This window comes from Opisthocomus hoazin, chromosome 15 (assembly GCF_030867145.1).
Source record: "Opisthocomus hoazin isolate bOpiHoa1 chromosome 15, bOpiHoa1.hap1, whole genome shotgun sequence".
NCBI lineage: Eukaryota > Metazoa > Chordata > Aves > Opisthocomiformes > Opisthocomidae > Opisthocomus > Opisthocomus hoazin.
The window spans coordinates 14,081,344-14,103,531 of record NC_134428.1 but is presented as its reverse complement, the minus strand read 5'-3'; the positions used below and the strand labels follow the sequence as shown (position 1 = coordinate 14,103,531).

The 22,188-nt window shown below is 51.1% G+C and overlaps 3 protein-coding genes and 1 non-coding gene across 21 annotated transcripts in view; 2 read left to right on the top strand and 2 right to left on the bottom strand.

Annotated features, from left to right (window-relative positions):
- CAPN15 (calpain 15) overlaps positions 1–1,227 on the bottom strand; it is a 59,259-nt gene extending 58,032 nt beyond the window's left edge. For all 18 annotated transcript variants that reach the window (XM_075436566.1, XM_075436571.1, XM_075436575.1 and 15 more), the window contains exon 1: positions 1,140–1,227. The gene's annotated coding sequence lies outside the window, so the exon portion shown is untranslated. The remainder of the gene's footprint in view (positions 1–1,139) is intronic.
- A 12,102-nt stretch (positions 1,228–13,329) lies between these two features.
- On the bottom strand, positions 13,330–15,857 carry NDUFB6 (NADH:ubiquinone oxidoreductase subunit B6). Its single transcript, XM_075436589.1, has 4 exons — positions 15,569–15,857; positions 15,375–15,467; positions 14,768–14,812; positions 13,330–13,482 (listed from the first exon to the last, which is right to left on the bottom strand). Exons 1-4 carry the CDS (start codon positions 15,746–15,748, stop codon positions 13,414–13,416), a joined length of 387 nt encoding a protein of 128 aa, XP_075292704.1. The 5' UTR covers positions 15,749–15,857; the 3' UTR covers positions 13,330–13,413.
- A 101-nt stretch (positions 15,858–15,958) lies between these two features.
- Positions 15,959–16,031, top strand: TRNAK-UUU (transfer RNA lysine (anticodon UUU)). The gene has a single exon. It is a non-coding gene; the product is annotated as a tRNA-Lys (tRNA).
- Positions 16,029–21,984, top strand: EEF2KMT (eukaryotic elongation factor 2 lysine methyltransferase). The gene is made up of 8 exons (XM_075436588.1): positions 16,029–16,206; positions 16,283–16,345; positions 16,876–16,956; positions 17,176–17,277; positions 17,937–18,070; positions 19,155–19,462; positions 20,656–20,805; positions 21,501–21,984. Exons 1-8 carry the CDS (start codon positions 16,129–16,131, stop codon positions 21,599–21,601), a joined length of 1,017 nt encoding a protein of 338 aa, XP_075292703.1. The 5' UTR covers positions 16,029–16,128; the 3' UTR covers positions 21,602–21,984.
- The last annotated feature ends 204 nt before the right edge of the window (positions 21,985–22,188 follow it).

Here is a 22,188-nt window from a genome sequence, read left to right as displayed (position 1 = left end):
CTGAGCACCAGCTGAGATTTCGATCTGAAAAAGCGCTTGGAGGAAACAACATGACATTTCACACACAATGTGCACATTATTCAGCCTCCCCCAACCAGACAATCACCCCAAAAGATTTGTTTCTTGATGCTCGGGAGAGCAGGGATGTACCCCAGCAGCAAGAGCCGGGAGGCGAGCGGACAGCAGCTCAGAAAACGGAGAGGCTAGCCAGCGCAGAGCCTTTTCCAGCCACCATAACAGGCTTCTGCATCCAGGATCTGGAGGCTGATGTGCTTACAACTGCAGCTGAGCTGATGTGCGATAACATCCAGGGGTCTCGATGAGGCATCGGGGCCCGAACAGCCTTAGGATGTTTCAAAGACCCAGGCGTAAGAGCCAGCCAACGACCCTAAAGGGCAAACTCGCAAACGCTTTAGAAACCCGGCCCAGGAACCGGCTCAGTCCCCAGCAGAGAGGGTTCTAGCCCGGAGGTGGGGGCGTGGGCTGACGGGCAGGCCTCCCTCACTCTCCCGGGGGCTCTGCCGTGGGCCAGCCCCGCAGCCGGCGCTGAGCAGCACCGTGCCCGCTGCCTGCCACCAGCGAGGCTCAGCTGCCCGGGAGGGGAACCGGGAGGCCCGGTCCCCCCGCACCGTGCCCGCTGCCCGCCACCAGCGAGGCTCAGCTGCCTGGGAAGGGAACCAGGAGGCTCGGTCTCCCCGCACTGCGACCGGGCGCGGGCGGCTCGGCCGCTGCAGCGCGGGGCCTGACGAAGCCTCCCCGGTCTCTCCCCCCGGGGCTGTTCCACGGCTCCCAAGTTCGTCAGAGCCCCGCCGGGGAGCGCTGCCGGGCTGAGGGACGGGGAAGGGCAGCCGCAGCCCGCCTCGCCAGCCCCCGGTAAGGCACCCCAGCAGCCGCAGACCCCCGCGGGGGGCTCCCCCAGCAGCGGGACCCCGACGCCGGGCCCCCCTCCCGCCCGGCCTCCGGGCCCGGCTCCCGCCGCCCGCCTCGGCCAGCGGGGCTCGGGCCCATCGGCAACAGGTGGTGCGGGGAGGCCGGGGCCCAGCCGGAGGCCCCGGCCGGGGGAGCGCCGACCCGGCGGGAGGCCCCGGCGGCCCGTGCCCCCCTCCCCCGCGCTCCCGCCGCCCCCCGCCGCCGCTTACCTGGGGATGGAGGCGGCCGCGCTGCTGCTCGCGTCCACGTCCTCGCCCCCCTCCGGGGCCCCGCACTTTCTCCCGGGCAGAGCAACTTCCACCCCCTCCCGCCCACCCGCCGCGGCCCCCGCCGCCGCTCCGCCGCCGCCTTCCTCCCGCTCCGCCGCCGGCCCGGCCTGCCCCGGAGTCGCCGAGCCCGCCCTTACGCCGCCGCCGTGGCGTAGCGCCCCATCCCGGCCTCCGGGCGCTACGGCGCGGAAACAGCGCAGAGGCCGTCGTGAATAGCGCGGGGGAACTCCATGCCCCGAGGGGCGCCGCGCGGAGGAAGCGGAAGGCGGCGGCCAAGCGGGGGGCGCCGGGAGTGGTGGTTCGGGGCCGGGGTGCGGCCGGCGGGGTCCCCCGGGCGGGAGCGGGGCAGGGAGGGGGGCAGGCGGCGAGGCGCCGCGGGGGCCCCGCGCTGAGCCTGAGGACTACAACTCCCAGGGTGCTTCGCGGCCGTCGGGGAGAGCACCGCCCCTGGCCCGGGGCTGACACCTAGCCCCGAACCCGACCCCCCTGCGCCGCGCCCACGGGCACCCCGGCACTCTGCCGGGCCCGGCGTCCACCAGCCCTGCCTTCCCGCCGGGCTGGACGCGGGAGCGGCTTGGGGGTGCGGGGGTGCCCCCCCCCAGTCACAAGTGGGAGTGGGAGCGGGATCACGGGCGGGGATCGGCCGAGTGCAGAATCACAGAATGGTCGGGGTTGGAAGGGACCTCTGTGGGTCATCTAGTCCAGCGCCCCTGCCGAAGCAGGGTCAGTCGCTCACACCAGCGTGCTCGGAGGGGGAACTGATGGCTGCTGAATGAAAAAGGACCACGGCCTGTTAGGGGACGACTATCTTCAGGCTGCTGGACCCTCCCCAGAGCGGGCCCGAAGCTTTCTGCGCGGGCAGTCGTGGTACGATAGCACCGCGTTTGGGAGACCTGGCAGCCTCCTGTAAAGACAACGCAGGGACCAAAAGCCGAGGGAAGACCTTTTGCTTCTGTTCGTCTCTCCCTAAGACGTAGCTGCGAGTCGTATCGACGCATTTGTTCGTAGACAGGTCTTCTCCGGGGGCTGCGGGAGCAGCTCTCCCTTTGGTCTCCAGGGATGGGCCATGGAGGAGCAGTCCCCGCTGCCCTTGCTCACGGGTGGGTCTCCGGGCTGGGGAAACCGCAGGCTCAGTGCTTGCCTCGCGCCCGAGGAACGCACAGGGCGGGCACCCCGGCACACGGCCCCGCCTGGGCGTGCGGGCTCAGCACCTCAAAAACGGCCATGGGACTCCCCTGAGCATTGTAGGGCAAAACCTGTCGGGATCCCCTGGGGAAAGGGTGAAGTTGGGCTTAGAAGGAAACCGCTGGTTACACCATGGTGGCTATTTCGAGTTAAGATCCATCGCCATCTAAACTATTGAGCATTCGCTGTAATGGGAGCTTGGGCACTCTGCTCACCGTGACACATTTGGGCACCATTCGGTGCCTGCACGTTGGCACCTGGTGCCACGTGAGGTACCGCAGGGCATCCAAGATGTCCACACAAGTGTGCCACACGCCACACGGGACTATGGGATGTCTGCATCCTTGATATCTTCACCCTTCCTGAGTAGCAGTTGGAGACAAGGAAGGATCCTCAAAGCACCTAAAATGTCTCCACACGCTTATGTGTGGGCAACTGAATTAAGCCTCTTCTGTTATGCATATGATTATTAATGGAGACATGAGAAGTATGACTGCATAGTACTGAGTGAAGAGAGGAGTGGTGGAGTCACTGCGTACTCGGTGTGGGTTTCAACATCGTACCTACACGGCACAAAAGAAACAGCTGCTGACATCCAGCTCTTCTGACGTGGTGGGGGAGTTCCTGGCTGAAATTATGTCATTAGCTTGGCCCTCTGTATTTGGAGAACAAACATATAAAACTAACTTTGCCCAGCTATAAAGTGGCCTCAAGCAGTGGATGAATGCCAGTGTGCCCTGTTAGGAAGTCCCATGAACTGGGATTCACATCACCCAATTTCAGATGTATAAACTGAGGCATGTACTGGCCATCGTGTCTTCATCTACGAGCAACGGAGAAAGACGGAAGGTTCCAGTGTGGGTCAGTGGCCTTGCTGGAGTTGTCGATGCCAGAAGAGGACTTGCTCGAAAGAGTTAACAAAAGGGAGTGGTTGGACTTGAACAATGAACTTCGCTTATCTTATCAGACAGAAGTAACAGGTGATGGCCCAACACTGCAAACTGAGGGACACCTGGGGTGCGACAAAGGCTGCACAGCCAGACTTCAGTTAAAAAACAGGCGGCCTCCCCCCCAAAGCACTTACTAAGCTCCCCGCCCTGAGGGCATGCCGAACCCCCAGTCCCACTTCTGAGGACACAACATGCCATGCCAAGAGCCAGTCCACACGTAATAATTTAGTTGTATGATTTGATTTGTTGTGTGGCACAGTATGGAAACTCCCTGATGGTTGTCTGGAGTTTAGCTGGGCGAGAGATTAAAAGGAATGAGCCTAAAAAAAATAAATTTATTAGAGATGTCCATATCTTTACCACCGTCAAATCTTACAAAGATAAAAGAGTACACCTTGCCAGCAGCTGCGCAATCAGGTATTGACAGCATGGTTAAAAAACTTGGAAAACCGAGGCATCGTCACTCATCCACACTCACCGTATAACTCCCCTGTTTGGCCAGTAAAAAACTGGAATGGGCAATGGCAGCTGACGATTGATTACAGGCGATTGCATGCCGACACTGCACCTTTAACTGCAGCTGTACCCAGCACTGCAGAATTGGTCACCCAAGTGCAGGGAGCCTCTCACACATGGATGGCAACTTTAGATGGGAAAGATACGGTTTTTATGGTTCCACTCTAGGAACATGATAAGGCCCAACCTGCTTTTACTTGGAAAGGGGTACAATAAACCTTTACCAGCTTACCCCAGGGATATAAACATCCCCCCACCGTTGCTCATAATGCTTTGGCCAAAACACTGACTGGAATTCCTATTTCATCAGACTTTATATCAATATACAGATGACCTTTTGATTGGAGGGGAACAATTTGATGCTGTTAAGCAGGCTATGGAGGATGTGACATTACGATTAACAGCCTTGAGTCTGGAAATTCCCCCATCCAAGTGCCAGGGACCCACACGGGAACTCAAATTCCTAAGGGTCTGGTGGATCAAAGGAGCCTTATCTATCCCTCGTGACACACTGGAGAAAATTGAACAGAGATCCCTCTAATGTTAAAAATTGCAACAAATTTTAAGCACTTTAGTATATTGGCATAAACACGTCCTTGGATTTTCTGTCATTACTCGACCCCTTTATAATTTACTACGAAAAAAGAAATCATGGGAGTGGACAAATCAACATTCTAATGCCCTGGAGACACTGGTAAAAGAATTGAGACTATTTCAACAGCTAGGTCCTGTACATCCCTCTGATCCAATCCATGTGGAACGGGTGTTTACTGAGCACGGTTCTCGTTGTAACCTTTGGCAGAAAGGACCTGAAGGGCCTGAGCATCCACTCGAGTTCAGTTCAAAGTCCTTTAATGACGCTGAAACACGATACTCAGACCCGGAAAAGGGACTATCATCTTTGGTATGAGCTATAAAGCGAGTGGAACAAATATGAAAAGAACAAAGTGTAACCATTTGGGGACCTTTGCATCTCCTAGACACAATTCGTAAAGGGACGGTGCCGCCTGCTGGGATTGCCCAGAAGCCTCCAGTCCGTACGTGGTATGCCTAGCTGGACCGCGTCAGTGAGATTATGCCTATTACGGAGGGCAGCACTAACATGTCTAAATTGCAAAAGGACGTAGACAGCACCTCCTGTTCCAAACTCCTCCAAGCAAACCATCTCCGATTCCGGAGGCGCCTCCTCTAACAGAAACCAGCAACCTCAAAGGGGTATGGTCCACTGATGTGTCATCCTACAGGCAAAACAAGGAATGGAACTATGAAGCCGTGGCGTGGAAGTGGCCATGGGAGAATGGGTCAGTGAAACAGGTAAAGGAAGGGCACAAGTGGAGGAGCTTAGGGCAGTCTTACTAACCACACAACGTGGTGCTAACTATAGTTACACTGACTCATATGCTGTTTTTTAAAGGAGCCACTGAGGGGGTGAGCCACTGGGCAGCCAACGACTGGCAGGTAGAGTCCCAGTCTGGCAAACTGACAGCTGGAAACGACTGCTAAAAATGGGAGAACAGAGGATACTGAACATTGGTTGAGTGAAGGGGCACGATTGATCAGCCTCTATCACTGCCCAGTTCAATCAACAAGATGATAGCCTCACACGGCTACACCAAATTGATATCAATAGTGGAATTAGAATTAGAATTCTAGAATGGGAACGTTTACTCGAATGGCTACATGTAAAATGAGGGCACACCAGGCGAGCTGATGTGTATCGGGATGGCATAGCCCAAGGATGGCCTGTGTCAACAAAACTGTGTGAACAAGTGGCAACTGCCTGTTCACAATGTCATCCGCGGCTTAGCAAAGATCGTCCAAGTAAGGCGCTTCCCTTGCACATCTGAAATAAAAAAACACTGTGGCACAGCTGGCAAATTGATTACACAGGTCCATTGCGACCCTCGGGGGTAATAAACATATACTAGTAGGGGTGGAAATGGTTTCAGGAATTACCATGGTAACAGCTGTCCCGGCTGCAACTGGAGATAACACAGTTCACAGCCTGAAGGAACAGTTCAGTACCCTCCCCCTTCCCGAGGAGATTCAAGGTGACAACGGATCACACTTCACAGCCACAGTGGTACAAGACTGGGCAAAAGAAGGAGGAATTCGGTGGGTATTCCATACTCCGTACTGCCCCCAAGCCAATGGTATTGTTGAGCGAACAAATGGGTTAGTCAAACAATTTGCTAAGAGCCATGAGTCTGGGTGGCATCTGCAACTATCCAATGCCATCTATCTATTCAATAACAGATGGAGCGGAGACAGCTGTCCCAAAAAGAAAGCCTTCTGTGCTTCTGCCACAACTTTGGTGCCAAAGGCATTGTAAAACCGGGAGAATACACTACTGGCTTTTAGGCAGGTCTGCCAGTGCTGGTTAAAATGCCTCAGACTCGAACAGTGACACTAGTATTAACAAAACCAAAAAATTGTTATGCTCAGGAAGTGAAAGATAGCTCTGGAAAACTCCATCGAATTAGTACTAGATGGATATAACCTATTAGATGCCGGTTTCAATGACAACCCTTTAAGTTGTTACAAGGATTTCTCAGAATGATGAATTGGACTCAGGCAACCACTTGTCTTATGCTGCCAACGACCCCTGCAGAGTGACTTCCTTTTCTGGTTATTCCCCTGGACCTAGAAGGAGCACTGCTGGATTTATGGAAAGTAAAAGACAATACCATATCCATACCATGGGGAAATGGAATTGCCTACAAACGTTACACTTATCCTTCAGGCCTTAACTATACCAACATATGATCTAACTCTGAGTGCACTCGAGAACTTAACAAAAAGTTCCTGAATTCAAGGAACAAGATAAAATTGTCTGTCAACTGTACAGAGGTACCCTGGCTTGACCAGCCTCCTCAGCCGTTCTGCGGTGTACCCATTACCTTTAAATATAAATATTTAAATATAGTATCCCAACACAAGCTGGATGGTGTATCAAATTTCCCTCAAACCATGGATCTAAAAGCAGTCCACGATCTAATGACGTACCTTGTATGTGGACTGTTGCTGACCACAGAACCCGTTATACCCAATCAGGAGAAAAACCTCAAATGACCACGCCGCTAGGGCCAGTCCAAATATGGAACTGTACCAACAAGATAACTTGTTCTAATATTGATGAATACCCATAGATATGAATGGTCACAGACCTTTTCCACACTTTAAGAAGTGTATGTTTGTGTCATAATTATAGTGCTCCAATCCCTAGGACAAGGTCAGATTGTGTAATAAAAGTAGCTCCCAAATGGGCATATGGTTTAGTTTCTAACAACAGAGCTGAGCCACAAGACAAAAGATGCCGAGTTCCTTTCCAACATTCTAGGTATGCCACTCTTATGTCCTACTCTAGCTTTTAATTTTGTTCAATCCTTAACAAAATCACGAGGACGTAGAGCTAAAAGACAATCACAAACGTTGAACTCTATTCAAGAAAATCGTCATCTTTTTGCTTGGCCAAGCTATTATACCCGAGCAATGAGAATAAACTTAGGAGTGAAAGCCTTTTGGGGTCATTGGACAGTAATAATTAATAATCAATTATATATAGAAAATTTGACATGGCAAGTAGAGTCCCTAGCAAACTGGACCAGAATAGCAACTCATGCTGTTGACTTAAAGCTGCAAGCTACATCCAAAGCGACGCTACAAAATAGGTTAGCCTTAAACATGGTTTTGTTAAAAGAAAGTGGTGTTTGTGGGTGGCTAAATGCCTCCTATCCCGACAAAACCTGTTGTGTGTCTATCCCAAATATATCCACCACTTTACATCAAGCCATAGGCAAAATGCGTTAAGATTGCAGAACAGTCTCAAGAGCTCCGTGAAGATATGAAACAGAAGCCCTGGGAATGGATGAGGTGGGTCTCGAAAATTTTTAATGGACTTGGACCAAGTGAATGGATACAAAGTTTAATTCAATATGTATTGATGTTGATTGTAATCCTCATTGTTGTGTCGGTTTATCATGTGTAAAATCTTCACTAGCTGAAACTTTTACTATGTGTATTAGAGCTCTTCAAGTTTATGACCCTTGAGTATGTGCCTTTAATACCTTCTCCTATTAGGGAGGAAGATGAGCCCCTCGACCCGTCTGCATCCAAATGACCCGATATTCCTCTTGGCAAGATGTGGCTGAGATCAGGGGGTGGATAATGTCAGTCAATGGCCTTGCTGCACTTGATGCCAAAAGAGGACTTGCTCAGGCAAGTGTCAGCACTGAAGAGCTAACAAAAGGGAGTGGTTCAACTTAACAAACTTTGCTTAGCTTATCAGACAAAAGTAAGGGTGACGGCCCAACACTACAAACTGAGTGACACCTGGCGTGCGACAAAGGCTGCACAGTCAGATTTTGCTTCAGTTAAAAAACAGAAGGGCCCCATAAGTACTAAGCTCCCCGCCCCGAGGGTGTGCCAAACCCCTGAGTCCCACTTCTGACCACACAACATGCCATGCCAAGAGTCAATCCACATGTAATAATTGACTTAGTCCCACCTTACCAAGATCTGCCAAAGATTTAGCAAAAGTATAAAAACTGGCACTTGAAAACCCTCTTTTGGAGGAGGAGTCAAACAAAAACCTTACCTGACAGACAGGTCAACGGGCCTGAACCTCTCTTCCCCCCTCCAAGAAGGGACGCCTTTTTGGTAAGAGTCGCACCTCTGCTTTTGTCGGACGTATCCCCAGGAAAACTAAAGCACCGAGCTATTAACTTGAGCTCAATCTTTGTAGACAGTGCATTTATCAACAGCAGTCCCAAATCTGTGATACTTGTCACTCAAATAAATTACCTGTTTTTTCAACTTTGTGAAACTGTTTCAGTGAAAGTCCCTGGGAGGGCTCTGACAGGCAAATGTTGACTCTGAGGAGTGGCTATGTACCACATCTAATCCCTTAGACATAAACTGTTGACCAAGTCTGGGACTAGGAGTGGATCCAGCTACACCTAGGCTCCTCTGTGAGAAGGAATTAAGAAAGCAAGGGGGTCCACTGTGAACCTCATGACTCAATGGGAGGCCTTTCCCCCCTTGCTGCTTATCAGACTCCCTGAAACCCTTTAACGTGACATCCAGTTATTCCAGATAAGTTCCTATTTCTGCCACTGATTATAAAGAGAATCAAACCGCAGCAGAGGCATCAATATTTCAGTGAGCCACATTCCTGGAAATGAATGCCTTAGTAGCACTGAAAGCCTCACTGAAGGTGAGGGAAATGCCATCCCCTGCTCTGCCCTGATCAGACCTCGTCATCTTATCACAGAAAGCAATCACATTTTTCAGGCACTGTAACTCCACGATGACTGTTTTCCGTCTTCTCCTCCACCTGCCATGCCTTCTAAAAGGGCTCATTCCATGTTTTTTCCTGGGGACTGAAGCGAAGCTGGCTGGCCTGTAGCTGCCCAGGTCATCTGAGCCTTTTTTGATGATGGTGCAAAGCTTGCTTTCCTCCAGTCGCGAAGGCTCACCATGACTTTTCAAAGCTGATGGAGACCAGCTCTGTGAGAGCATCAGCCAGTTCTCCCAGTGCCCCGGACTGCAGCCTGTGTGGCCCCATGGACTTGCACAGTTAAGACCCAACACGCAAACGCTGTATGAATCCTCATACGTCCCACTGTGTGTCAGCACAGACACAGGCGCTGAGACGGCTCCATATCCTCAGGGTCTCCCCAGCAAACGAGTTTGCCTGGCACTGACTGTGAGCTCATACACAAAGGGATATCCTCTGGGGTGGGAGATGCTGGGAGCTGACCTGGAGCAGACCCAGCTAGCCAGACATAAAGGAAGCCACAGCCAGCGTTGGCGAGGACTGGTGGATGCACAGGGAGGCTTCTTGGCCAAGCTCCTGCAGCCAGCGCTGAAACCAGCAGCTCCTGCTTAGGGCGCATCCAGCGAGAGGGAGGAAGGGCTAACATGTTCAACCACTAGAGGATCTTCCAGTCCTCGCTTCCCAAGACACCAAGATTTTAATGACCGCTTACCTCCTGCTCAATCTCCAGTTTACCCTAGCTTTGGACTGGCAAGTGGCTCTTTGCCGGTACCTGCCCTCAACCCTCTCATTTGCAGCCTGAGGAAGGAGGAGGTCCTGATGGCTCGCTGCAGGGCTGGACAGCCATGTGTCCTTGAGCTGTTATAATGGAAGGCTTTTTGCAGCAAGACAGGTACAAAGAAATATAACTCACAACTAAATATATAATATATAAATTATATATATCTGTCACTGATCAGAGTAGTTCTAATAATTTTTGAGCTAGTAGGGATCTCAAAAGGAAGTTATGTAGAAGATGTACCTGCGCATACTCCCCTTACTCCTGTGTGTATGGAGTGGGAGGTAGCGTGTAACACAGAAGACGTTTAAGGGAACGGTATCGTACAAACCCCAGAGAGTTTTAATTTCATTGTCAAGATAATGCATCACCCACATCTAGCGCCAGAGGGAAGGAAATAAGACTCAGAGATGCTGAGAGGTGCAACTGAGGCCCAGAGTCCCCAGGGGAAGAGCCACACTGTATTTGCAGAGAGGCGCATTCATTGCACAGGTCCAGCACGTGGTCAGCAGAACGGTGTCCTACAGCAGGTGGGTGGCCCACCTGCTCGCCAACTGCCACCCACGGGCTGTCTTCTTCAGTAGGACAGGCGAGGCGGTGGTGATGAACGCTCCTGCCGGAACTGTGCCAGGACATGTTCTATGTTCTGTATTGTCTTTTTTGGTGGGGTTGTGACACTCAAAACCCCTCCCTGTCTGAGAGAGCGGCATCTATCCCCTCCACTCAGGGAGGGTTATCTGTTCCAAAATGCCCAGGTGATCCCGGGGCCCCACACCGGGGCTCTGCAAGGTGACCCACACCAGTCCTGGAGACTTGGGACTGAGTCTGTGGCCTAGAGCAGCCACCTGGGCCCCCCACCCTAGGGATGTGGGGACTCTTGGGGTGCTCGAGCTGTGGGATGTCCATGGGACTCTCGGGGTGCTACCCTGTAGTCCTGGGGGGGGGGGGGGGTGTCTCTCACTAGAGGAGGAGAGGTGTCAGGGCTTCCTTGGGAGAGTCTGGGAGCCCCGGGGTGTGTGGGGTGTCCTCAGGAGATGTCACAGTCCCCAGTTCCTCACAAGCATTGCAGAAGTGTGCAGCGGAAACTCGGAGATGTGGGGCACCCCAACCCATCCCTCATTAGTGGGCTGGGGGTGTCAGGGGACCCCAGGGAGGCAGGGCATCCCCAGCGGTCACTCACCAGCGGGGCGGAGGGCTCGGCGTTCTCCTCGGGGCATGGTGTGTATAGGTGGGGGACAGGGGAAGCCTCCCCCTCTGCGGCATCATCAGGGTCAGCCAGGCTGAGCAGAAGCAAGTTGGTGTAGGCAAAGGTTCGCTTCAGGTGGCAGCAGTCTGGGGGAGGAGCGCTCCTGGGGAACTCCACGCTGGGGGGGCTGACACACAGCAGGGCAGAGGTAGTCACAGGGACCCATGCGGCCATGGGAAGGACAGACAGCTCTCAGCCACCCTGCAGCCCCCACAACCCCTCTATTAACTCCATTGCCCCCCTATTGCCACTGATAACCCTCAACAGCCTCCATCAACTTCCTGTTGACCTTCCCCAGTGCCCCCAACAGTCCCCCCAACTCTCTACCCTCCAATGCCCCCCTCCAGAGCTTCGCAGTGATGACCTGCATAATCCTACCACCCGCTCACAGCCCACAACCATCCCTCCACTTTGTTACCCACTCACTGTGCCCCGCTGATCTGCCTTTTACCTGACGAAGGAGACAGCCGTGGGCTTGGCGAGGACCTGGGGGGCACCCAGACCCAGCATGGGCCTGGGGGCTGCAGGCTTAGCGTGGGTGCCTGATGTTGGGTCCATGGCATCTCTGCTCTCCTTTGGCTGCAGGAGAGTTGTCACCCCTGCGCTGGCCATGGCCCTGTTGGTGCGAGTCCCTGCTGGGAGGGGTTACGTGGGATCTGGCTGCCCCCGGCACAGCAGAGGGGCTCCTGCATGTGACGCTGACCTCACAAACACTGGTTATACTGGTCACACACAGTTCCATGAGGTCACGAGAGGCTTCTGTCCCAGCCCCTCCCCTTACATACCCAAGTTTACCCTTTGGATCACTGGTTTAGTCATTTCTACCCCTAAAATAGCCACCAAAATATTTAGAATCATGGAATGTTTTGAGTTGGGAGGGATCCATAAGGGTCATCAACTCCCTGGTCATCAAGACGCCAGTCTTCCCCAGTACGAAGTGCCCTGGTGTGGTGGTTTGACTGAAATCAAGTTAATTTTCTTCATGCAGTTAGAAACTTTTCTTTCTCATAGCTAGCATGGGCATTGTTTGGGTTTAGCTGGAGAAGGAATATAGTAACTTATTGATACCTCAGCCGTTACCAGGGAAACCAAGATCTTCCTCGGCTTCCTATCTGCCAAGTGCAGGGAGCTGGGAAGGGGGGCGTAGATGGACAGACCCTGACTGACATCCAGGTTGATCAGTGTGAGCACTCCACACCATCAGCGTTATGCTTTGTATATAATTGGAGTCGGCTTTTCTGGCTCATCAGAACAGCCCCTCCCATGAGAAAAGTCCTTTTCGGGAGAACCGCTCTGGGCAGAACCACTCGCTTCAGTTCCATTTGTTGATTTCGTCACTTCAGCCTTTTGCTGTGCTACCGTTTTGCCATCGGCCTTTGGGCCCCCCTGCCCTTCTTGTCTCTTCGCCCTCTCTGCAGGATCAGCTGTTCTGGACCAGTGCTGTCCTCCCGGGAATGGCTGCTCAATGCGGGCGGAGTTCATGAGGAATTGCATTTTATTCTACTTATTATTATTAATAGTATATTAGTATTATTTTGTTATTTCTGTTAAACTGTTTTTATCTCAGCCCACGAGTCTTCCCTTTTGTCCGTTTCTCCTCCCCACCCCGCTGGGAGGGAAGGAGGGAGCGAGCAGCTGCCTGGTGCTTTGCTGCCGGGTTCAACCGTGACCCCTGGGTACGTGGGGCCAGTGAGGGCAGAAGACTCCAACTCAGAAAGGGCCGGAGACAGAGAAGGAAGTGCTAAAGGGTAAAGAACGAGGAAATTTTGGCAGCAGTGCCCCGTCTGCTACCCTCTCTTGGCAGAGAAGTGGGATGACACAGGTAGAAGAAGCTTAATTGTCACTGGAAGCCTCTGTCAGAACTGGCTGATGGAAAAGGGCTTGACAGGCGGGAAGAGGACAGCCAGTGCGGTGCAGGAGCTCACCACGACAGCCCTCCTCTGAGCAGACCACTCCAGAGGCCCCCGGGACCTACAGCATCTCTCCTGTTACTGGAAGGCCCACAATGTCCTGTGGCCAGGTCTTGCGAGGGCAGATAAAAAGTTGAGGAAGGAGGGTCAGAGATCACCAGAACTTGGCAATAAAACTCACCAATGGCCAAAGAAACTCCCATACAAGTACCAACTTGAATAATGTGGACAAAGAAGAAAGTAAATGACAGAAAAGTGGAGGCAATGCAGAATAAAGACTCTTTTATAGAAGAGATAAAGCAGTTGCAGATCTCGCCTTGTTTGCTGAAGAAGGAAATCAGCTTTTAGCCATCAGTGGTGCTCATCGGGTTCATCTTTCAGGGGTGGCATAATTTCTCCCGTCTCTAAAATTCTGTCCCCCTGATGGAATGAGAAAGCTTGGTGAGCATTTCCTCCTACGCCCAGTCTCTCCCTTCACACAATGCAGTCTTTCAATTCAGCTGTAGCTGTCCCCACTTCCAGACAAAAAAAACCCCAACTTGCTATAACTTACTCAGCCCACTCTCAATTCACTCAACATTTTCCCAGGATGGGAAATAACATCACAGCCAAATTATCTGAAACCTGTAATTGCTTCACCCCTTTCTTTTCAGCTACAGAACAGCAGCCAAACATTTCGGGACTACCTTGTTTTCAAAATATATACTGGACTTACAGCACTGCATAACCACCTTCAACACAGCACAGCTGTGAGCGAGTCTCCAAACCCACAGCCTGCAGCCCATAAAGAGCTATGCAATCCCTCAAAAGTCAATCTGGTGCCCAGCTGCTGGTTGTTACAGCCTTGGGCGCTGTCTTGGCCTACTGAGCCCACCTAACTCAAGTGAGTAATTGGGCTGAAGTCAGAGGCCCACAGCTTGACCTTCAGTATGGTGCCATGGGGTCGTTAGGGATGGAACTTTTATTTTATTTTAGATAAAGCATCATTAGGCAGGTGTTATGTAAAAAATGGGCAACTGTCAGAAACAGCAGAGCTGAACTTCTATGAGAATGTTTGCCCAACAACTCCGTACACCAATCAACGAGTAACAGCTTGGAGCAGCCTGAAAACAGTAAAGATTAAACAATCTGAGACTCTCTGCTTCATGACACTTGTCCCAAGCTGAGGTGACACGACTCTGTCTGTCTGGGGGCGCCTGGGACCAAACTCATGCAGCCAGAACTGATACGGCGCCGAACTCCTCCCGGCTCCTGACAACAGCCGCTCCTGTCAGCGAGGAGAAGCAGAACCACTCCTCTCTGTCATTCCATGTCTTAATAGTTACGCTTTTGCAGAGGCTTTAAACACCCAAACGCCTTCACAAAGATGCTGTTACTGTGCCACAGCTAACGCTTGCATTCCCTTAAGGGAATGTTTGCGTTTTCCACCCAGCACAGGCAGTGCTGTCAGCCAGGTACTCGAACTTCTGCCGCTACAGCAGGAGGTACCTCTGAAACACGGACTGTCTGCTCTGAGGACAACATGAAAACTGCTTCACAATACTGTAACTGTGCTGCTCCAGGGCAGCCTGCTCATGGTATCGAGCTCATCCTTCTAGAAATTCTCCTGCATGGCTACTGCACAAACCTTGCACTTCTCCCCAAGTTACCCCTCTTCTGTCTGTTTTACCAAGCTGGAAGATAAAACAAGTATTAACAGACTTACTGGGAATATCCGTGGATTTGACATAACAACACCGTGTGGCATTTTCTGAAAGGAGGGAAAGGAGAAAGGGAAAGGGTAAAGAAAAAGGAGAGTTACCCACATGAAGTACAAAAGACTTCCAAACATGGGGAAAGTGACCCTTCTAAAACACAGGCTCTATGGAGTACAAGGCTCATTAAGCCGGGTTCTTTCCACCAGTTAAAGAAATGCCACAGGCCAATAAAACTACACCTCCCAAGGAAGACAAGGCTGTAGAAGTGGAAGGTCTGTCCCACTGCCACTGCACTGGCCGCTCCCCTTCCCCACACTCGCTGCTGCAGTCTGGTTATCCCCAGCATCACCATTCCTCCAGGAACGCGACAGTTCAGACACAGCGTTCCGGTTCACAGGAGTCAGCACGGTCAAAGCCGGTCACCGCTATAAAAGACCACCAAAAGCCGTGGTCGCCGTGACCGTGGGACGTCACCTTAACCCACAGCAGAGGCTTAGCCGGGACATCCGCATAACCCCCGACGCGCCTGCTCACCCCACCAGCCCCCCTCCCTAGGGGAGCGCTTCCTCCGGGGTCTCCCCCGCTCTCCCCGACCCCCTCGGGCGCTGCACGCACCATGACGTGGTACTTCAGGTAGTAGAGGATGATCCAGGCGGGGATCAGCACCCGCGTCAGGACGAAGCCGCCGGTCTCGCAGGCCTTGAACACCTGCGGGAGGGGGCACGGGAGGCGCGTCAGGCCCGGGGCGGCGGGGCCGGGGCCGGGGCGGCGGGGCCAGGCCCGCGTCCCGTCCCCCCCCCGCCGCTCACCTGGTGCCGCCAGAACCCCCCGGGCCGCAGGAAGCGCTCCCAGAAGGCGGCCACCGGCCCGGGCTGCTGCCGCGGCAGGACGGGCTCCCGCTCGCTCAGCTCCTGGTCCCGCAGCCAGCGGCGCCGCAGGGCGCGGAGCTGCTGCAGCCGCAGCTTCTCGTCCTCGCTGTAGCCGCTCATGGCGCCGCCGGCCCCGGCTCCGGCTCCGGTCCCGATCCCGGTGCGGCCTGGCCCGGCTCAGCGCGGCCGGCGGGCGCCGTGTCCTTCGCGGCGGCGCGCGGCGCTGACGTCCTCAGGGCGCGCGGCGGTGCGTCATCACGGTGCGCGGGGACAGGCCGAGGCCCGCGGGCGGCTGGCCGGGGGGTGGGGCCTGGGCAGCGCCCCCTGCGGGCCTGGATAGCTCAGCCGGGAGAGCATCAGACTTTTAATCTGAGGGTCCAGGGTTCGAGCCCCTGTTCAGGCGGGAGGGTTCCTCTTTTCGGCGGCCCCTCCTCTGCGGCCCCGCCCCAGGGCGGTGATCAGGCGAGGCCGGGGACCCGCGGCCTGGCCTGCCGGAGGCCATGGCGCAGCCGGAGCTGGAGCTCCGCTTCCAGCGCCGCTTCCTGGCGGCCCGGCAGCTCCGCTCCTTCCCCTGGGCGGTACGGCGGGGAGCGGGCCGAGGGCCGCCGCGGCCGGGGGGACGGGGAAGCCTCAGCTTTGTTTATTCTGTTCTAGGAACTGGAACGAAACCTGCGGGCTTCGCCGGGTTCCTCCCTCCTCGCGGATATCCTGCACCAGGTGAGGCGGGAGAGCGCCCGGCCTGGCCCGAGCACGGCGATGGCGGGAGGGACCTGGCCCGAGCACGGCGATGGCGGGAGGGACCTGGCCCGAGCACGGCGATGGCGGGCTGTGGCTCCGAAGATGAGCGACTGGTCGTCTCCGCGGATTTCCTTCTCTTCCCGCTATTTGGCAGTTCTTAGCATCAAAACTGAGACCCGTGTGCCGGAGCAGAGGTGCCGTTAGCGTCTCAAGCCGGCCGGGCCAGCCGGCCCTCGGTGCTCCGGGCTCTGCTTCCCACTCACTTTCTGAAAAGTGAAAAAACCGCATTTGCTGCTGCTGGTCTGTAAAGGCACGGGCTGACCAGAAGTCGCCAGATTCCATTCTCTGGCTCAGCATCGCTGCCTTTAGCTACAGACCAAATTGCAATGCATTTCGTGACGCAGAGAGCCAATTCCTGGCTCCCGTGTCTTTCTCTGGCCCCTTCTGCCCTTCATAAAGCCTTCACTTGGTAACTGGTTTCAGCTGCAGTTGTTGTTTTGTTGTTTCAGACTATTCTCCACCCTTTGTGTGTAAAATATCCCCCTTCCACCAAGTACAGAAGATGTTTTCTAGCTGAACTCATCAAAAAGGTAGCGCTGACTTTTCATGGTGGTTGCAAGTATTTGTGGGTTGTTTTTTTCCTTGAAAATATGCCAGTTTTACATTATGGGCCAAGCTGAATTATTTGTATTAACAAAAAATAGCATTCAGTGTAAATATTAGAGCCAATGATGTATTAAAGTGGTACTTAATGTGTGTGCGTTTTCTGCTCGATGAGACCTGAGACTGCCCTGTTCTCTTTGGCACAGCATGAATCCACAGCAGCTGAACCCCTGGATGAGCTGTACGATACACTGGCAGACATTTTAAATGAGGAAGAATCTACTCACTGTTACAAGAACTACTTACTGGTAAGGAGGAGCTACTGGAGAGAGTCCAGCGGAAGGCTACAAAGATGATTGGGGGACTGGAGCATCTCTCCTTTGAGGACAGACTGAGGGAGCTGGGCCTGAAGAAGAGAAGGCTGAGAGGGGACCTTATAAATGCTTATAAATATCTGAAGGGTGGGTGTCAGGAGGTTGGGGCCAAGCTCTTTTCAGTGGTGCCCAGTGACAGGACAAGGGGCAATGGGCACAAACTGAGGCACAGGAAGTTCCGTCTGAACATGAGGAAGAACTTCTTCCCTCTGAGGGTGACGGAGCACCGGCACAGGCTGCCCAGAGGGGCTGTGGAGTCTCCTTCTCTGGAGATATTCAAGACCCACCTGGACACGGTCCTGTGCAGACTGCTCTAGGTGACCCTGCTTCGGCAGGGGGGTTGGACAGGATGACCCACAGAGGTCCCTTCCAACCCCGAACATTCTGTGATTATGTATGATACTGTAAGAACTAATGCCGCGTTGTTATAAATCACTTTTAATCATCTGAACTAAGTAATAATTGGCTTTAAAAGTAAAGCCCCAGACACCCAGACTGCTTCCTACCTTTTTCCAGGCACTAATATTGATTGTAAACTGTAAAACCTGTTGTCTGTGCTGATCCATCTGTATCTTCTTGTGTGTGTCCTCCAGCCCACGGGTGAGTCTGTTACCCTGTCCGAGAGCGTGGCGATTATCTCTGGAGGAACCACGGGGCTCGTCACATGGGACGCTGCGCTTCATCTCGCTGAATGGGCGATAGAGAACTCTGCTGTTTTCAGTAACAGGTAACCACAGCAGCACAGACAGAAGGATGGCTCAACTTGCGTCAGGGGAGGTTCAGATTGGATATTAGGGAAAATTTCTTTACTGAAAGAGAGGTCAGGCATTGGAACAGGCTGCCCAGGGAAGCGTTGGAGTCACCATCCCTGGAGGTGTTCCAAAAATGTGTAGATGTGGCACTTCTGGACATGATTTAGCAGCCGTGGTGGTGTTGCGTTGACAGTTGGACTTCATGATCTTAGAGGTCTTTTCCAACCTCAATAGTTCTATGATTCTATGGGGAAAGATATTTTCATTCATATTGTGAGCTACACAACTGTAATTTAATAATATACAATATTTATCTTCAAAATACCTGAAATGACTACACCCCTTTGCTACTCGGTAACTGCTGCTCTCTGTTCTGCAACAGTTGAACTTAAATCCAGGAGAGGACCTCGTAGTTCTTTTAAGACAGGTTCTAAGACCAAAACCATTCCACCATGCAGTCTGACCTGCTCTGTGAAGCAGGCTGTTAAATTTCAGCTACCGCACTACCTAGCCAGTAACTTTAATTCACTCCACGATGGGATTCATCTCACCTAACTTCAGATGATCAGTGTGCAGGTGTGCAGATCTGATCTCATCGTCTCGACTGTGTTTATAAGCAGTCGAGGGGAACCAGCACTGTCAAGGAAGGATTCAGCTAAGTTAATTTAAAATACCGACCTCACAAGGAACTGTGCTGCTCAAGTGTCCGTTTCTCTCTACTGAATATGAAAAGAATTGGACAACCAGTTTAGATGGAGACAACCATGCTGCAGAAGTCTAAAAGCAGGTGGGAATGTATCTCATCCCTGTGGTGGAAATGCTTTGTACCATACACAAAAGCAGTATTTCAAGTAATTAATTTTTCTTCTTACAATTGCATCTTCAGTGTTTACCAACGCTCCCAGTTATTTGAAGCAAAGATTAGATTGTAGAAGGTTTACTCAAAAATTATTGAAATAATCTGTAAGTTATTTTACATTTAGAGATACTTAGACTGTTTTGACTTCCTAACTCAATTTAGAGTCCTAACAAGTACTTCTTTTACGCATTACCTTTCAGGACAGTCTTGGAATTGGGAAGTGGGATTGGCTTCACTGGAATTGCAATCTGTAAAACCTGCAGTCCCAAGACGTACATATTCAGTGACTACCACCACTGTGTGCTCAAACAGCTGACAGAAAACCTCCGTTTGAATGGCTTTGTCTTGGAGCCCGGAACTACCCAGCACATCCAAACGGAGTCCCAAGGCCAGGAGGCAGAAGCAACAAATCACCAAACCCCAAAACTAGTTGTAGCAGAACTTGACTGGGGCTCAGTCACAGAAAAACAACTGTTGGATCTTCAGCCAGACGTCATCGTTGCAGCAGGTACGTTACACTTCTGATTATGCCTCACTGTGTGCTATCATGCAGGAATAAGCATTTTTTTTAAATCCAGAAAGAGAAGATGATAAATCTGTCACTCTTAAGAGCCTCATTAGTAATAACGTGCAATCTTGGCATTCTCTTGAGGGGTAACATTAAAAAAAAAACAAACCACAAACCTTTTTTTGGAACTTGCCTATCTATAAATCTGGAGGGAGTGTATTAAAAAAGTCTAATAATGGAAAATCTAGCAGCAGTAAAATTTCTTAGCTGTAGCTACAGAATTTTATTCCCTGATTTGGGGCTCTGCAAAGCCAAAATTACTGAAGAATTCAGGTGGAAAAAAATGACAAAATATACTGCCTTTGTCATCAAAGGTATCACACGATGCACTGAATATGTGAATTCTGTAAAATAAAGTCAATGTATGTTACCTGATGCCAACTGTACTGTTCAGAGAATGCACAAACCAGCACAGGCTGGACTCATGAAGGCAAAGCAACTCAGAACTGAGGGCAATTTCTATGTATCTAGTGCTTGCTGTTACTAGTTACTGCAGGACGTTCCCTTATTACGTTGCATCAGGAGTGGCCGGTCTGTCTGTCCGTGGTACGTGCACATGCCTTGACACTTCTGCGTAGTGAACAACCACCTCTTGAGTGTCACTCCTGAACACGAGACTGACACGATTCAGAATCACAGTGCTAATCAGTAAAGCTGAGATTTTGTACCCTTTAGTGATCAGTTTTACCTTTTATCGCTATTTCTGCTCTCAAGGAAATTATTCAAGATGAAAAATGCTGCAGTTCAAATCAAGTCCTTTGCAATCAGCCTCTAAAATAAAGATTTTTAACAATGCAGTTTCGTTCTGCTAAGGACAGTTGTAACACAGAGTACCAACGCTCAGTGTCTTTGCTGTCTCACTTAAGATGGGCTCAAATGCAGTATCTGACAATCCATTTACAAAAAGGAGCACTGATTTTTTTTTTTCAGTGATGTTGGACTGATGTTAGAGATGAGGGCCACTTCACACAGCACATAGAGGCATTTTCAAAGATCTCTTATTGGGATTTTTTAACCCCTCAATCATATTCTCCTGTAAGGTAAATATTTTATCTTCTCATTTTGTAGTTTTAATTATGCTTTTTGCTTATTTACTTATCCAATAAATATTTCATGTTTTCCTTTTTGTGCAGATGTGGTATATGATCCAGAGATAACTTCAGCCCTTGTTGGAGTGCTACAGAAACTCTCCACTCTCAGCGCAGACAGAAAACCTCCTGAGGTCTACATTGCTTTCACCATTCGTAACCCAGACACGTATCACCTGTTCCAGGTGGAACTTGGTAGGTGCCTCTTTCATCAAGTGTATCCATAGTTCTGGCCTCTTTCCCCATTACTTCATCTGTAGGAGAGACGAACGGGAACACTGTTTGGTGATGGGTATTGTCCGATACTGAGATTCTTATCCTGGAGCTGGATTTAGGAGCTGACTGCTTAAGAGCAGTAACTGTTCCACACGGATTTCATCAGGAGATTGGAACTCAGCTTTTTGCCACATCCTGTCTATCACAACTCACATTTGTTAAGAGTGCCAGCTTCTGAATTGCGAGTGTGGTGGCAACAGGAAACTAAAAAAGGGTTAAGCTTAAGAAGAGGAACATCTGTGCTGCACTGTCACAGTGATAATGTTTGAGATGCAGCCTAAACCCTTTACCTTATCTGTTCTTTGAGGGTCCAAAAAACCAACCCCTAGAGATTAAATAAAATAGGGAGGTATTTTGGATTTTTCTTGCTATACTCTTCAAGAGCTTGTCTTTTGCAGTCTACTAGCTGTACAGCTGGCCTACAGCAATTAGTTAATTCACAAAATTACGCTGAGTGCATTACACAAGCACACCTATAAATTTTTAAAAATACATACCCATAAGCATTTGCCTGTAGCCTGCCTTAACAGATGTCTTCTTGCAGAACTTGACATGCAACTTTTGCTCTTCATTTTATTAAGCAAAACCATGATTCCCAGTGTTTTTCTTTACAGATAAAGTTGGGATCGGATGGCAGATTATTCCAGCCCACAGCAACAGTATATTTCCCTATGACATGCAGCCGAATGTAACTATTCTACAGTTATTTGTATAGACTTAGCAAATATGACACAATTAGAATTTTCAGACCAACAGGAGCTATCTCATCCTTGCAACAAGATTATCTTGAATTCTAGAAGCGTACATGAGAGGCACTGAGGATACAACTGTATGCACAGACTGTTGTCAGAGTGAGGTACGTTTCTTCCTGTAACTGTCAGCATGTATGCAAGCAAGCTGCTGCCCCTGACAGCAGCTCTGAGCCTCAAGTGGCAGCAAAAAAAAACCCTAACTGTACTGCACTTTGATTCTGTAGAGACAACAGAATTGCACTGTATTTATTTTTTTTTCGGCTATGTTTTGATTTGTAAATAATGGAGGCACATCTGCAAGATCACAGGAGGAATATCGCATATTGACAAGGGAGCAATACAATGTTTCATAGTAATAAATATTTTTTTAACATTAAAACAAGCTGTAATTGTTGTCTGCTTTTTATACTTGCCTGTATATACTTACATACTTGCAGTACGGGTCATATTAAAAAATTAATAATACCTACAGTAAATATAGTAGATGGTATCACAGGCTTACATGGTGCTGTAAGAGGAGGTCATAAACTCTGCTGTACATCAAGTGCAT

What these genes read in the sequence shown, in the direction of transcription:
- NDUFB6 (XM_075436589.1), bottom strand. Translation starts at nt 15,748, where the DNA reads ATGAGCGGCTACAGCGAGGACGAGAAGCTGCGGCTGCAGCAGCTCCGC. An exon ending in ACCTGAAGTACCACGTCATG is followed by an intron (nt 14,813 to 15,374) that starts GTGCGTGCAGCG and finishes CCCTCCTTTCAG; the next exon opens with AAAATGCCACACGGTGTTGT. An exon ending in CAAATCCACGGATATTCCCA is followed by an intron (nt 13,483 to 14,767) that starts GTAAGTCTGTTA and finishes TCATTCCATCAG; the next exon opens with GGGGACAGAATTTTAGAGAC.
- EEF2KMT (XM_075436588.1), top strand. Translation starts at nt 16,129, where the DNA reads ATGGCGCAGCCGGAGCTGGAGCTCCGCTTCCAGCGCCGCTTCCTGGCG. An exon ending in GTTACAAGAACTACTTACTG is followed by an intron (nt 17,278 to 17,936) that starts GTAAGGAGGAGC and finishes TGTGTCCTCCAG; the next exon opens with CCCACGGGTGAGTCTGTTAC. An exon ending in TCTGCTGTTTTCAGTAACAG is followed by an intron (nt 18,071 to 19,154) that starts GTAACCACAGCA and finishes ATTACCTTTCAG; the next exon opens with GACAGTCTTGGAATTGGGAA.